We start from the raw sequence: 15,827 nt of genomic DNA, 5'->3' as shown, positions 1-15,827 counted from the left end.
TTTTTAATTTAATAATCCAACAACATATTTTAATTTATATTTTTGAACACTGATAGTTAATTAATAAAAAAATAATAAATTTTAATAGTGATGACATTGTATATAAATATACACATATAATGAAATAATTTTTTGTACGTACATAAGAACTTTTAATAGTCCTCTGACATTTGGTTCCTAAATTAAAATTTAATAATTAATACATTCTCTAACAAACTTCACTTATTCTTGTAAATTTGAAAATTCTTCATGTTTAACTTAAATGTTGTTCTTTTTCATGTACATACAACCCTAGACTTTTTCTTTTTTAAAAGATACTATAAATTAAGCACAAAAATAATAATGTGGTCACTGCTTATACAATTGATCCTGATTTCACTTATTTAAATAAGAGAAAATCCAGATAAATTTGTTACAATTACCTTAAGCTTATTTTTTGCCCCCTTAAAAAATTCTTGTAAGGAAGCCAATGAGAAAAAAAAAATGTAGATGGTTTGAAGTATTGTTTCAAATCCTGACACGCAAAGGATGCTTCAAGTTTCCGACATGGAGAAGATGTTGTCCCAAGGGGACTTTCCTGTTGCCAACTTCATCAACAACACTCAAATCTTTGCAAACATCTACCTTAAATGTAACCAATGCTTCTGATCTTCCTGCCAACTGAACTTTCTGAAATCCCAACAAATGTTTCTGAGGTGCATTGTGCACTGCAGGAGGTGTAGAGAACAAGAACACTGTATGGCCGCTGCTCATTTTTCCCATGTTCTTCACACCAAGGTGAATATCCAAAACCAACTCTTTACAATGCTCATCACCAACTTCAACCGATTTACAATCCGAAGAACGACATACATGGTTGTCTGCTAAGGGAATAGATGCTAGTTGTGGTGCCTTAACTAACCTGTGTTGAATATTGGAGTAGCTTAATCCGTCTCCGAAGGCGAAAACTGTTTCTCCTTTGTAAAATCTGTATGTTCTACCTGGGTAGCCTGTTGCAGGATCAGGCCTCATGTTCATATTGGTCATTGGAACTTTATCCACATATGATTGTGGATACCATGTCATAGGTAGCCTTCCACCTGCATCAACAATATTAACACCAACATTTCAATCTCAAATTCCTGAAAACAGAAACGAAGAATGCTAGAGGACTATTTGAATTTGTTATTTTTGGCCATTAGTTAACCATCAATGTTTAAAAGTATGGGATAGAATATGTCGTTGAATTACTAGACTAAAAAAACTGGGTTGATAACTAAATGATGATTAAAAATAATAAATTCTGACAGAAAATACTGAAAACTTACTTGGATTATGGAATCCAAAGATGACATCAGCTATAGCAGCGCCACCGGCTTGGCCGGGATATCCAACCCACAAGATGCTGGAGATTTTGTCATTGGTTTTGGCAAAAGAAACATCCATGCCTCCTCCAGACATAATGACAAGAATCACAGGTCCCTTGGAGACAGTGGCAACTTCACTCACCAAAAGTTGTTGCTGTCCCGGAAGAAGGATGTTGATCCTGTCAAGACTCTCAGCCTCTATTGCCAGGTTTGCTCCAACTATAATAACCGTTGCATCTGCAGAGGCTGCAACTGTTTTCGCGTCGTCTAGCACCGCATTGGCGCATTGCACGTCTGGACATCCCGGAGCATAACTTGTAGGGACTAAGGCCGTTAGCCCTTGCAAAGGTGATGTGTATTTGCATGGAATGCCTTCATAGTTTCCAATCATGGTTCTTGTCACATTAGCATTGGGACCAATAACTGCCAATGATTTAATGGCTTTGGCATTAAGAGGGAGCGACCCTTTGTTGTTTTTAAGCAACACAATCCCTTGTCTTGCAGCCTCGCGAGCAAGCTCTTGGTTCGCGGCGGTGCAGACATCTTTTGGACCAAGGTTTCCATATGCTTGCTTGCTTGGATCACCATCAAAGAACCCAAGGCGCATCAATGTGGCAAAATTGTTGGACACAGCATTGGTAACTGATGCTTCATCCACAAGACCTTGTTTCACAGCACCTTCCGTGTATCTCCCAAGAAAATTACCACAGTTCAAATCTAGTCCTGCAAAAACAACATACTCAATTTAAATCTAAGAGATGCCTATGAGTATGTAATTTTATAGCTATTGTCACAAGTGTTAACCTGCTAGAATGGATTTGGCTGCAGCTTCTTCAGGAGTCTTAGTGTAGTGCTGATTTTTGAAAAACACATCTACTGAGTCACAATCAGAAACTATATATCTGCAGTCACATTATGTAGCATGTTCATATTTACTATAAAGACAGCATTAAAATACAAAGAACTGAAAATGTTGCCTGATTTTACCTACCCATTTAATTTCCACTTGTCACGAATAACTCCTTTAAGAAGGTCAGGGTCTGCACAAGTTGGCTTGCCATTAACTTGATTATAAGAACACATGACACTTGCAACATTGCCATCAATCACACAGCTCTTGAACGGTGGGTTGTATGTATCATCCAAATCTTGCTGTGACACCACAGCATTGAAAGTGTAACGCTGGATTCCTTTCCAGTTATCAACATCATAAGCTGTGTAGTGTTTGCAACAAGCAGCAACCTTGAGCCTATCTCCGCCGCCGTCGTCGGTTTGTTGCAAGCCTCTAACATAACCGGCAGCATATTTGCTGGTGAGCAAAGGGTCTTCCCCTGGTGTTTCTTGGCCTCTTCCCCATCTTGGATCCCTAAATATGTTAATGTTAGGTGACCAATATGTCAAACCAGCCAACCCTACATTGTGCATTGCTCTGGCTTCTGTTGAAACCACCTATGATCATACATAAAACACCATTTAATCAATGTGCATTGTATTTTTAACATGATTATTATTTGTGAGACAATCATTCATGTTATCTCCTTCTATTAGTTTAAATTTTTGGAATGAGTGATTTCATGACATACTATCAGAATTCTATGTCTAAAAAAATAGCATAAAACAATAAAAAAAAATTATGCAAAAATCAAGCAAATTCAAAAGAGGTTCTTATTTGACAAGAGTATTAGAGATATAATTATTCATGTTATTTTTTTTTTCTGTCGGCTTAAACTTTTAAAATGAGTGATTTGATGACAATTATAAAAGTGTCTCACCCTGCCAATGGTTTCAAAGAGAGTGGAGTTGAAAGAAGCAGCAATGGTGATAGGCATAGGAAAACTAGTTGCAGCAGGGACCACACTAGAAAAGCGAGTCCCCGGACCGACGTTAGAGACTCCATGAAGAGCCTCAGACCACCACTCATACTTGGGAATGCCGAGGCGGCTGACGTCGGAAGCCGTGTTGACCAAGTTGCCGATCTTCTCCTGCAATGTCAACCTTCCAACAAGGTCAGCCACCCTGGCACTCACGCTCAGGGACTTGTTGCAGAACCCGTACCCCGCCAATGCAGGGTTCTTGGCTACATCGCAGGCGAAGACCGGAGAATTCTGTGCCCCAACTCCATTGGAGCTGAAGAACAGAGCCACGAAACAGAGCAAAACAGAGACCTTGTGTGCTCTGTTTTCCGAAAGAGCCATTCCCATTATGGAATAGCCAAACAAGGGTACACTAGTTATGAATATCATGAGCTATGTATATATATAATATTGATGTAACATGGTGGAGTGGATCACAGAGCAGAAGAATATTAATTAATTAAAAAATTGAGGAAGCATTTGAGTGGAGTGGTAATAAGTAATAAAACGTTGTTTTGTTGTAGCCCGTGAATGTGATGGGTGTTTGGTAAGTGGGAAGAAGAGATACCCTATTATTAAGGTGTAGGTGCTATTGTCAGAGAGTAACACAGAACAAATCAAGGAATCTATATACTAGTTTTCTTTTTAACTAGTCCGTGAAACTCAGCAACCTCTTTTTCTTTTTTACTTGAGACACTTATTTTGTTTGGATGCTCAACTTGCACCACAGATATAATCCATGATAATGGTTACATTAAGAGAACTATTATGCATTATTAATTTCTTTATATAAATGTTTTTCTTCTGATATTCTCGTAAATTGGAATGGAGGGCACAATTGTGCAAAGGCAGTAATTGCTTCAGAAAGTAAATCACGTGAGGCAGGTATGGCCGCAAGCCTCTATGTGTGTTTGTGGAAGGGACAAGGGATTAGGAAAAGTAAAAGGCCTATTGGTATTTAGTGAAAAAAATAAAAAAATAAATAAAAAATAAAAAACAGGTCAAGTTGTTGGTAGAAATTTTGGGTAGGAAAAGGGTTCTCTTTCTCTTCTGTCTGAGTGGCACTGAGCTGTGAAAAACTGAAAACATTGTTGTGATCTTTGTGTTTATTAGTTTGGGAGATCCCAAATCCCAACTTGATCCTGTGAGGATCTTAGGCTGGATCAAAATAAACGATTTTTTGGCTTGTCATTTTCTATAGTTAACACCCAACAAGTATAGCATTTCATAGCAAGGCAAGTTAAATCTAGCTGGATAGGTCAATGATTAATCCGTCGCGAATCGGAGCTTCCGACACTTGCTTAAACGGACGAGTGAGCTCACCACTAGACTAATCCAAATTGGTTTGGTAAGTAGACAAATATAAGCCTAACTTAGTAGTGTGGTATCCAGTGGCCACTCAGATTTGATAATGAAATATTTGTTTTAATTTTTTAAATTGGTTTATGTTTTTCATTTTTGTTTTTTTTTTTACACTATTTAGAGTTAAAAAAAACTCCTAAAAGATACAAGATTAACAAATAAAATGAACAATCATGAATGGCATGACGGAGCCCAATCCTCTATGCATGCTGTCACAAGGATGCAATGTTTTGTTCATGAATGGTGAGGGGTCATGAGAATTTCAATGGATCTTAGGAGCAATTTCCTTTTCTGACTTTATTTGGTGGTGGCCTCAACTTGCAATGAGTTTGTAGCAACATACTTAGAGAAATTTGTATAAGATCAAATTTAGATAGTGAGTTGTACTAGAGAGAAAAAGATTGTGATTTATATGGTACTGTTAAGAAGAGTACAAACCAAGTATATTCATATTAACCTTTTCTACTTTGATATTCTTATATTTTTCAATCTTGTAGTGATTATTATTAACTTAGTATTATTAGAATGCGAGTTCATAGGAAACCTGTCGATGTATCAGACCAACTAGGGCTGAAATTATTAACACCGTTCATACCCTATTTTTGCCGCCAAAATACTTATGAAATGGACCCTTTAACCTATTTATTCTTCCCAAAATTAAAATAGGATAAAGTACTAGACATTCACGTTGTGGACAAAAAATCATGTTGCTTAAACAACACTACTGGTCAGTTTTATGTGCTATCGTTTTTGCAGACTTTTATTTATTTGCATGTAATAACCATGATCGATGAATTGGCTGTATATACGTACATTATTGGACATTCGTCATATCATTGTCATTATTTTTTAATCAATCACGATAAATTTACATTAAATTCAATCATTTAAATCAATTATTAATATAAAATACACATTTAAATATAAAATATACACTAAATATAAATTAACAATTTTAAAAAATAATAAAAAATATTAGATTAACAAATTATTTTTATAATTAAATTTAATTTTTTTATGTATGTTTTTTTTATTTTCAACTGATTTTTATTGTATTAATAACCTATTGGACGATCAATGCGATTAAACTTAATTACTAAAACTTGTCACGTAGCATCGTTACAACAAAAAAAAAATTAAATAGTCTAAAATTATTTTATTTAATGAATACAACAAAAAAATAAATTTAAATAATCTAAAATTATTTTATTTAGTATTCACTAAGAGTTAAGTATGTTTTTGACCTTTATGGTTTAGCCTGAAAATTAAAATCGTTCCTTTTTTTTTATATTCAAATTCATTCGTAACATTCAATTTGATTTTAAAATTATCTTGAACCAAAGTATCATTCTCTAACAATTCTTCTTCAACAACTCTCTTCACTAAAATATACAGTTTCTTTTTTTTTTTTTCTTCATCCAACACCACCATTCTTTTCCAACAATGCTCTGTCATCTTTATGGCCTTCACTACCTTTTTTCATATCACTACTCTTTGCAGTCTTGTTCTAATATTTAGGTAAGTACTACTGTAAGAAAAATATTGAGTACCATCGAATTTTATGTCGATTTTAATCTGACGGTATAAATTTTGTCGGTAAATATTTACCGTCGCATTTTGTTGTCCGCCAGTAACTTGCTGAAAATTTAGTGGCAGATTTTGTTTTTAAGCTACGAATATCTAGTGCCAGTTATCGACGAATTTTTTCGACAGTAAATTTGGCGCCAAACTGTTTTGTTCTCTCATTTTTACCGTCGGATATTTTTGTGGAAGAATCCGACGGTAAGTTCAATTTTTTTTAAAGATTTTTTATGACATTAGCGGTGAAATTTTTTTATCTAAATTTATTTTTTGTACAATTAGTAGTTAAATTCTAAATAATAGAAGTCAAATATGTTAAATTATCAAGTGCAAGAATAAAATGAAAAGTCAAATAACAGAAGATATGATACAATCAAATAGTGTATAAAAAAATCTTACTCACTGAAAGTCGTCGTCATTGTTGTCATTCCGCTGGTCCTGCTACTGAGGCGGCAGTCTAGGCGATGATGTCTGTGCCCCTTTAGCAGCGCCGCTACCACCAACGCGTATCTGATCCTCATACGGTTACCATGTTCTGTTCTATCTGTTATAGTCGTTCCAACTCCCACCTTTACTCCAGCCTGAGGTCATTTGTGTCTGTCATGCATGAGAGGATCGCCTGATACCTCTCCTCAAACTCCCGCAGCTGCTGAGCTTGTCGGTGAAGGCTTCGGGTGAGGAGCAGCACCTGCTCCCGCAAATCGATGTCGTCCTCGGGATCGATGCGCCGATTGGTGGTAGATTTGGATGAATGCTCAATATGGATGTGCGGAGGTTGTCAACAAAGAACAATCCGAGCCCATACACGCGATTTTTGTACAGCTCGGATGCGACTTTATGCCAAACCCAACCAGGATCGACGGCTGGTGCGGCGGAGTTGCTGCCGTCGTCTCCAGTACGCTGAGATTGTTGGATTGTGGCCTCCAATCTTTTCATGTAGGAGTCCTGTATAACACATTCTATGAATAGGATTGTAATTAATTTAAAAATGGCATATCACATGATGTTTACACACATAATGATCTGTGACCCGCTGATCGGCAAATCTCTCCTTGTTGTTCTTCAACGTGTCAGTATACTTGAAGGTCTCCGTCATCGTTGCCTTACGATCCAATAACTTTGACTACACATTTTGAAAACACATGTTAAGTCATGTAATAATGACATTATATTAATATTAAACAAACTTAATAACAAAATAAAACAAGTTACTTACCAGCTTGGCCTTAGTTTTTATGAAAGTCGCTGACCCATCGTTATACTTTGATGACCTGACTGATGTTTAGCTCTGTTGGTGAAATGGCGACGGTTGAACCCCTCAGGTCTCCCGATGAACGTACAGTAACTTCTTAATGTTCGGGCGAAGCCGAATGGTGAGATGGTCGTGGTACTCACGTATCACGTATGTACTCCAACATCTGTTGAAGCCGTTTAGTCATCTGATGATCGAAGATCTTCCTAATCATGAGATTGTGAGTTTTGTCCCATATAAATTTCTCTTGCAGAAAGAACATTTAGCACGAGTTAATCGACACTGATGCCTCATAACTGTCGACGCCATCTTCCAACTTGACATACAACTCGTGTATTCTCACTTTCGAAAAATTTTGCCGACAATGAAACAAAACCTGCATATCTTTATCGGACCCTATATCACAAATATTTCATATTTCATATCAGTTGACACAACTGCAATAGGAATTTTGTAGAACAGCTTCTTCGCCCACTTTGTCCCATACACCCCCACCTTTTGCAATATACTGATTTTTAGCTTTGACAATGTATTTGATGACCGGATAAAAATACTCACTGATTCTCTATAAGTAAACTTAACACCGAGTCTTTTTCTTTTTTGAATTTGTTCAGAACAATGCACTAGAGTTAAAAAATTCTCCTCACTCTCCATTTGTGAAAATGACACTATACTACTTTACCATTACCTCATATTGGGTATTTATAGACACTCTCTGTATAAAGAAGCATCTACAGGGTCACACGGTTTCCAACACAACACAATTGAGAAGAAACCGCTATAGCCTCTCGCAGTTTCTTTATGGTTCGATTTTCTTAGAAACCGCTATATCCCTCAGCGGTTTCTGGTCATCACACGTTCCAACATAAATTGCTACATCCTGTGGCGGTTTACGTTCAATATTGAATTCACCATAGCCTTTTGCGATTTCTATAGAGATGTAAATGTTACAAATGTGTTTGCAGTTTACAAAAATTATATTTTGGTCATTTTGATCTTCAACAGTTTAATTAAGTAACTTTTTCTCGGAGTAATTTATAAACTTCGATTATATTTAGATTTTTTTATAAATTTTAGCAAAGTTTCATCTATAACTAGAATTCGTCAAAAATTACATCTATCAACAATTCACTTAAACAATAATGTCTATCAACAATCAAGAATTATCAAACACAATAAGCAGTTCAAACTTACTAAACTAAATTAAAAAAATAAAAAAACTTTAAAGATAATTTTAATTTTCGACTTAGAAACTAAAATCATATTAATCCCATTAATTAATTATCACTAAAATAATTATATAATTTTAAAAACTATATATATATATATATATATATATATATATATAGATATATAAGTATGAATATTAAATTAAATAAGATAACTTTAATTGTTATCTTTCTAACATTATTGTTATTTTTTTTAGATAACTACATTTGATATTCTAGATAGTTAATTAGTCATTTTTTTAATATAGAATTATTTCTTTAATTTTTAGTTTTAAAAAAATTTAAAACTAAAATTTAGAATTTAAAATAAAAAATTGACATTGGTTAAAAAAAAAATAGTCTCCAAGACTCTTTACAATTAATCAAATTGGACCCTTCACACCACCTAAACTCGTACCCTTTTTTTTTACAAAGTCGCACCGTTTTTTTTAATTAACTGCAGCTGTTAAACTCGACATATAAAATAAATAGATTAATTGATTTTTGTTCTCTTTGTTGTCTCTCTATTCATTGCCACCAAAGTCAAGGAAACTAAAACAACCACCAAGACATTGGTGTGGTAATGAATTCATAGGAGATAACCTAAACTTGATCTGCAATAGCAGGTTATTCTGTTCAAGCTCTTAAATATATAAGAAAATTTTAAAGTGTATTGATATATTAATGTTTCAGTTATTTTTAACTGTTGATTTTAATTATAAAAAATATATATAATATATAAAATTATACCGATATATTTAAAAAAAAATTATATTATAAATGACATAATGACATAAGATGCTCCTTATTAGTTGACATATCTGCACCAAATTCTAATACGAACTATGCAATTTTTGTGTTTATACAAAATAACAAAAAAAAATTAAATTTTAATAAAAGTGTTGATCCTTGAATTTTCTTATAACAAAAATCAAATAATTCATATGGTTCAATAGATAAACTATGGCAATATTTTCCAAGGTCTAAGGTTCCGCATACACCGAAATTCCAAGTATACTAGTTGTAAAGACATTTATTTTTCTAAAATATTAATTGTAGTTTGTCTTTATGAGCAACTTCTTCGAAAGAATCGTGATTACTAACAAGTTGTCTTTTTCATTATTCCACCAAAAAAGGTTCTCTATGTTCAGTGAATCCTTCCAAAACAAACGAATTATGATATTTTAATGATATACTATATACAAAACAAAGAAATATATATATTATTCATCTTCCAAAATTGGCATTCCAAAGAAGGGAGGGCGTGGTTTAGGATTAATCTTTTGCAAATACTTAGGGTGGGTCGGTGAATATCCTCAAAATAAAAAATTTGCATGCATTTTATTGGTCATATTTACTGTAATTCGTTTCACATTCATTAAAAAAAAAACCTAAATTCATAGTAGGTAGTACTTGGTATTACATATGTTTGATTAATTTCACATATATGAAGATGATTAGTCCATGATTGCGGGGGTGGTAGCCAGCCAGCTTCGATTCCCCAACTCCCCTTTTATCTACTACCATGTGCCCAGATCAGATTAAGACATTACTCTTTAACATAGTTGGTTCTTTTTGGTTTAAATAATTGCACATAATATATATATCCTATCCGATAATATATATTGTTCTTGTTGGTAAGGGCTCTGTGCGAGATATAATTTTTTACAGAAAAAAAAAAAGACGTCGTCTTATCTTCTTTACAGATGAAATATATGTCGAATTCTAAAAAGAAGAATGTTAGGGGGCAGCAATTTTTATGTTTTGTAACCATCAATTGGCCATCAATAGTGTTTTTAATGGTGTGAGATTACATCTAATGGTGAAAAATCACTCACTTTTGTTTTGATGGTGAAGTGTTGGCCAAAAAACACAAAAATTGCTAGCCTCCTAGATTTTTCCCTCTAAAAAATACTAAATGGGGTGGATACTCATAAAAATACTCTAATAATTAAATTAGTAACAATTTAAAGAAAAAAAGTAAGAGTGACTTAAATGAGTATTAAGTTTTTATATCTTTTACCTTATTTTATTTTATATAGACTTACTTATAGAGAAATGACCGTTTTTAAATATATTCAGTTGTCGAGATATTAGTAAATACATATATAAACTATAGTGCGAACATGTTTAAAATTCTAATGTCTATTTTAACTATTTTTTAAAATTATTAGGACTTAGGAATAATTGTGTGAAAAGGTTATTTTTTATTTTACTTAAATAATTATATCTATTTGTTTGACTTATTTTTGAAAGTATAGGTGATAATTATCGAATAATATGAAATAGACTAGGTTATAAAGGCTAAATTATGAACAACAATTATGAGTTGTGATTGTTTATGAGTCAGAAAAATTCTAATATTTTTTATCTAATTTTTAAATTATAATTTATGGCTGCCGAATTAGAAGGACCACATCATATACAATGTTATGTTGTTTGAAAAACACAAAAGGTTTTATATTTTTAATGTGAACAAAGATGAGGTATATAACATTATCTCAAGCAACATTAGACACGCCAGAAAAAAAACATCCACTACTATATTGTAATATGAAATGGAAAAAGTATAGGGAGCCAATAAAATATTTGTACAATGTATATAATAGAGGTTTAGGGATATCCAATTCAGTATTAGAAATATAACCATTAGTGTTACTTTTTTTCATCAGTAGAAATTTTTAGAATGAGTAATTTTATAATATAAGATGTTTAATATTCTATTAGCTCCCTAACAGGACTCTATGAAATAATGTATATGTTAAGCACTTATTGTGTATAAAAGGATCATGTAGCTTAACTAACTTTGATATGAGGATTTTAATGTGGGGTATGGTACTTCACACATGGCACTCTTTGGTTTCTTTGGCATAACCAGTTAACCACAGGTTGTGTTGGAATATTTTTTGTTGCATAAAGAATAGCCACTGATTCTGCATATATACCAACCTTATGTCCATATCCATTTGTTATTATATTGATGACATGCTTAGCTTCCTAATATTTGGAAAATTGGATTCAACTGATTTGTGTATGGCGATTTTGCATGATGGAGGGTCCCACTATAACATAACTTGAACAAGATGATGATTGCTTTTCGGCTTATTAGTTAGGGAATTAGCTGTATCAATGTGATTATTCTTGCAATCAATCACTATGATATATTAATTAACTACTAATTGAAATTAGGACTATGATTGATATATAGTGAGTCAAGTCATGAGTCATGACCACAGAGAAGTTATATTATATGGATAAGTTTATTATGTTCCATTATTTCAGAAAAGAATTGAGGCTAATTAAATAAAGATACATAGGGCCACTTTAATCAATTTCTTCAATGCAGATAAAATTTCTCCCTTAGCTAGGAACTTAATTAAAACTACAATCTATATACATTGATCAGTATTACATCTTGCAAAGGAAAATGAATCAAAGCTAAATTTTTTATTTGAATGTCATAAATTCCTAATTAATCTGTTTCTATTGGACAGTTGTACTCTTGTGGAAACCGCAAGTGCAAGGGTAATAATAATGAAAACATTATTAGTCACGTGGTGACTTCTTTCTTGCTTTCCTTTGTTCCAGACAGAAACCGAAACCAAGGCCAAAAATTCAAGCAAGGTAAACAAAAAGAAAGAAAAAGAAAAAATTGCAGGCAGAGAGTGTTTTGTTTGTTTGTTTAGGTACAGAAGGTGTTGGAGTGGTGCTGTGCCGGTGAATTTTTTGTTCTCTATTATTCTTATTTATATTATTGAGGTGTCACGGACCACCTACATTATCTTTGTACTTGAGCAAAATTCCATTTAGGGTTTAAGATAGTTGCAACTTGCAATTTTACAATAAAAGCTATTCCATAAGAAAAGGTTAGATAATACACATGCAAATTTGTTATATACTCATATTTTCTTTAACATTAAATCAATATATTAAGTCTATATATTTACATGATATGAATTTTATACCTTATCTAATATTAAAAAAAAAAAGAGTGTATCAACTCACTATATATAAAAGAGAAATGAAAGTGCACATTGGAGAGCAAGGAAGGATGGGGCCAAGTCCTTATTTTGTTTGGAGCTTTGCAAGAAGGTAGTTGTTGGTCATCACGGGCACACTCTGATGCATAGTTAGAGGTGGAATAGAATGATTGAAAGTGTGTGTCCATAAGGTTTGTTGGATTTGATTATTACTTTAATTTCTTGGAATTGAAGTCATGTTAATTGCTCTGCCTTCACAACCCACTTAATCCATCATTGCTTCAGTGCTTCTTATGGTGAAAGTGAGACTCTTTTCAGGCATGGACAATAATAATGCCACAATGTTATAGTAGGTAGTGTTTGTTTTAAGAGATTAAAATTGGAGGATTGAGATTCAGTATTATATTTGGTAAGCAGAAACTAAAAAACATACAAAATTTTAATATCTTCAGAACGTGGAAATAGAGGAGACTGAAATTTCTGATATTGAAAAGTGAAATTTTAATAACATTTTTTTAAAAGATACTTTTATTTAACTTTTTAAATTTTAAATCTACTCCTCAATTTTCATATTTATCTTAAACCAAACATAACACTTAAACATAATTCAGTCTCACTTTTCCTTCAAAATGCAGCCGTAGTTAACATTATTTTAATTTGATCTCTGTTCCTCATGATATCGAAATAATTGATTAAAAATAAAATAATTGTCATTCCAAAGAAGGAAAATTCAATTGAATAGAATAAAATGTTACCCCTTTTATAGAACTTCCATAGACCAAATTAAAGTGAAAATGTTTAAACAAAAAAGTTGTTTCAATTATTATTAACCATGGGGGCATAGTACAGAAAAAATCAGAGTATGGAAAGAGAAGTGCAAGATAGAGTGATTGATAATAATGTTTGAGCAAGAGGAGGATCTGAAGGATCTGGTTGAACTTCATTTATCATTAGAATAGTATTGTAGTTACATTGTTTAATAAGCTGCAAATTTTGGTATAAGTGAAAGTGGCATAGAGCCAGACCAACTCAACTCCTCTAACCAAATTTAAAGACTTTTATATTAATTTGTAACGCTCTGTAAGTTTATTACCAAAGTGTCCCTTTTTATTATTATTATTTTTTTTGTCATGGTAGCATTTTTCAATTCTTTTCACGTCACGCATAAGTCGCTAAGGAAAAAAGGATATTTGATTCAGAAGGCGCTAAATCATTTAACACTTTTAGTGCAAAATGCTAAAATAAATAGCACTAGATTGTTAAACATCTTCCAAGTCCAATGCACTTTTTTGTTTAGCTACTTTTACGTGACAAGAAAAAAATATATCAACAAAAACAATTTTACATATAAGTAGTTTAAAAAGAGTAGTAATTTGATCTGAATTAAAAAACATTATATGATAGGAAATAGAAAAAATTAAAAATAGGGTTGTATTTTATTTGTCCTTTAACGAAGTCAAATCACGAGTCTTAAAAAAACTTGAACGGTTTTTGTATCTAAATAAATACTTTTATTTTATTAAAAAATAGATAAATATTAAATAATTAATATTTTTGTTTTTATTTTATACTTAAATTAATACTAATTAATTTTTTATTTTATACTAAAAATATTAGTTCTTTATAAAATAAATTAAAAAAACAAATAAATATTTGAACCATTCTAAGGTCTGAGGTATTGTAGTTTTTCCTTTTCTGGGTCTTTAGACATTGATGAGATTTTTGGTCAGACCACTGAGATTATTTGTTTTTGGTATTATAAAGGGCATGAAGCCCTTTGAGGTTCTATTTGTTGCAAATCCATTTCGGAGACCAATAAATTAATTGGGCCAAACAAGACAATCTGAAGAAGGTTTTTCGCACTACAAAAAGGATTTTGTTGGTTAATTCTTTGTTAGCATTTTTTTTCTTCTCCCCTTCAATCCTTCATATAAGTCAAAAACGAATATTAACCATGTGACGTAGTCACAAAAATATTTGCTTCAAACTAAACCCAGTGGACATGCGTTGGATAAAATTGGGTTTGGTTTGATCTGAATTCGATTTTAAATAATGATCAAATCTATTTTTAACATCATTATTCGATTTTAGATCTGATAAAATTATGTTATTTTTGAGCCACACTAAAATCAAGTCTCGACCTGATGAAGTCTGAATTTAATTGGGGTCTTAATAAATTTTATGTTAAAAAATTATGATACACTCATTTATAAAAGAAAAAAAAATACTTGTTACAGAGAAGTTGATAACCATATTTAAATTTAGATTTATTCATAAATTCTAATTTTATGCTTCTTTAATCTATTTCTTAATTCAACAAATGTGATTAAAAACAAAATAATAAACTTATAATTAATATAACATAATATTACAATTAATTTAAAATATATATACCTTTTTTAGTCCCTTTAAAATACATATGGATCGGATAAAACTAAGTTTATATTGATCCAGATCGGATCTTAAATAATAATTGGATCTAATTTTAAAATTTTTATCTGACTCTCTAAATTCATAAAATCACACCAAATTAATTCTATAGTATTCGAGTCCTAAGGCACACAGGTTGGAATCCAAGCAATGATAGTTAAGTTAGTATGTGTATTTGTATGACCAGAACAAAAAAAATTGGGTTCTCGTTACAAAATGAGAATAAAATTTGTTTATTTGAGAAAGTTGTCCACTTTATAGTTCTGCAGTACTTAAAATATTGGGTGTGTTTAGAAAGAAGAGAAGCATGTTTGAGTGCATTGAACGCTTCTTCTTTTTGTTTGGATTTTTTTTTTTAAATGCCAACGTGATTTTAGGTTCTTAACGTGCGTTTATAAGAAGCTAGAAATTGTAGCTTCTGTGTTTAGATAATCACGTTAGGATTGAATTTATTTTGTTTTATCAATTTTACCCTTTATTTCTTTGCTTGTAGTCCTTTTAGAATTCAAATATTTTAAATATATAATTATATTTTTTTTATTAAATTTTTACTTTTAATTTTGTATAAAAAATATTTTTGTTTGACTTTGTTAAAATTTATAAGTGTAATTCTTGTATATTAATTTATTATTATAATTTTATTATAATATAAATTATTAATCCCGTTAAAAAGAATAAAATAAAAAAAATTAATTATAACTAAGAATAAAGTCATGAATAATTAAAATTTATAGTTTAAAATAGTATTAAATAAAAGAACATTAATAATATTTATAAAAATATATTTTGTCAATTTTTATATATTATTTTTATTT

The 15,827-nt window shown here is 31.6% G+C and overlaps 1 protein-coding gene across 1 annotated transcript; it reads right to left on the bottom strand.

Moving 5' to 3' along the window:
• Nucleotides 1-222: 222 nt before the first annotated feature.
• LOC112792270 (beta-xylosidase/alpha-L-arabinofuranosidase 2) lies at nt 223-3,799 on the bottom strand. Its single transcript, XM_025835444.3, has 5 exons — nt 3,119-3,799; nt 2,338-2,795; nt 2,151-2,248; nt 1,308-2,069; nt 223-1,079 (listed from the first exon to the last, which is right to left on the bottom strand). Exons 1-5 carry the CDS (start codon nt 3,587-3,589, stop codon nt 508-510), a joined length of 2,361 nt encoding a protein of 786 aa, XP_025691229.1. The 5' UTR covers nt 3,590-3,799; the 3' UTR covers nt 223-507.
• Between the last annotated feature and the right edge of the window lie 12,028 nt (nt 3,800-15,827).

Source organism: Arachis hypogaea, chromosome 13, assembly GCF_003086295.3.
Source record: "Arachis hypogaea cultivar Tifrunner chromosome 13, arahy.Tifrunner.gnm2.J5K5, whole genome shotgun sequence".
NCBI lineage: Eukaryota > Viridiplantae > Streptophyta > Magnoliopsida > Fabales > Fabaceae > Arachis > Arachis hypogaea.
This window is presented reverse-complemented; position numbering and strand designations above follow the sequence as displayed.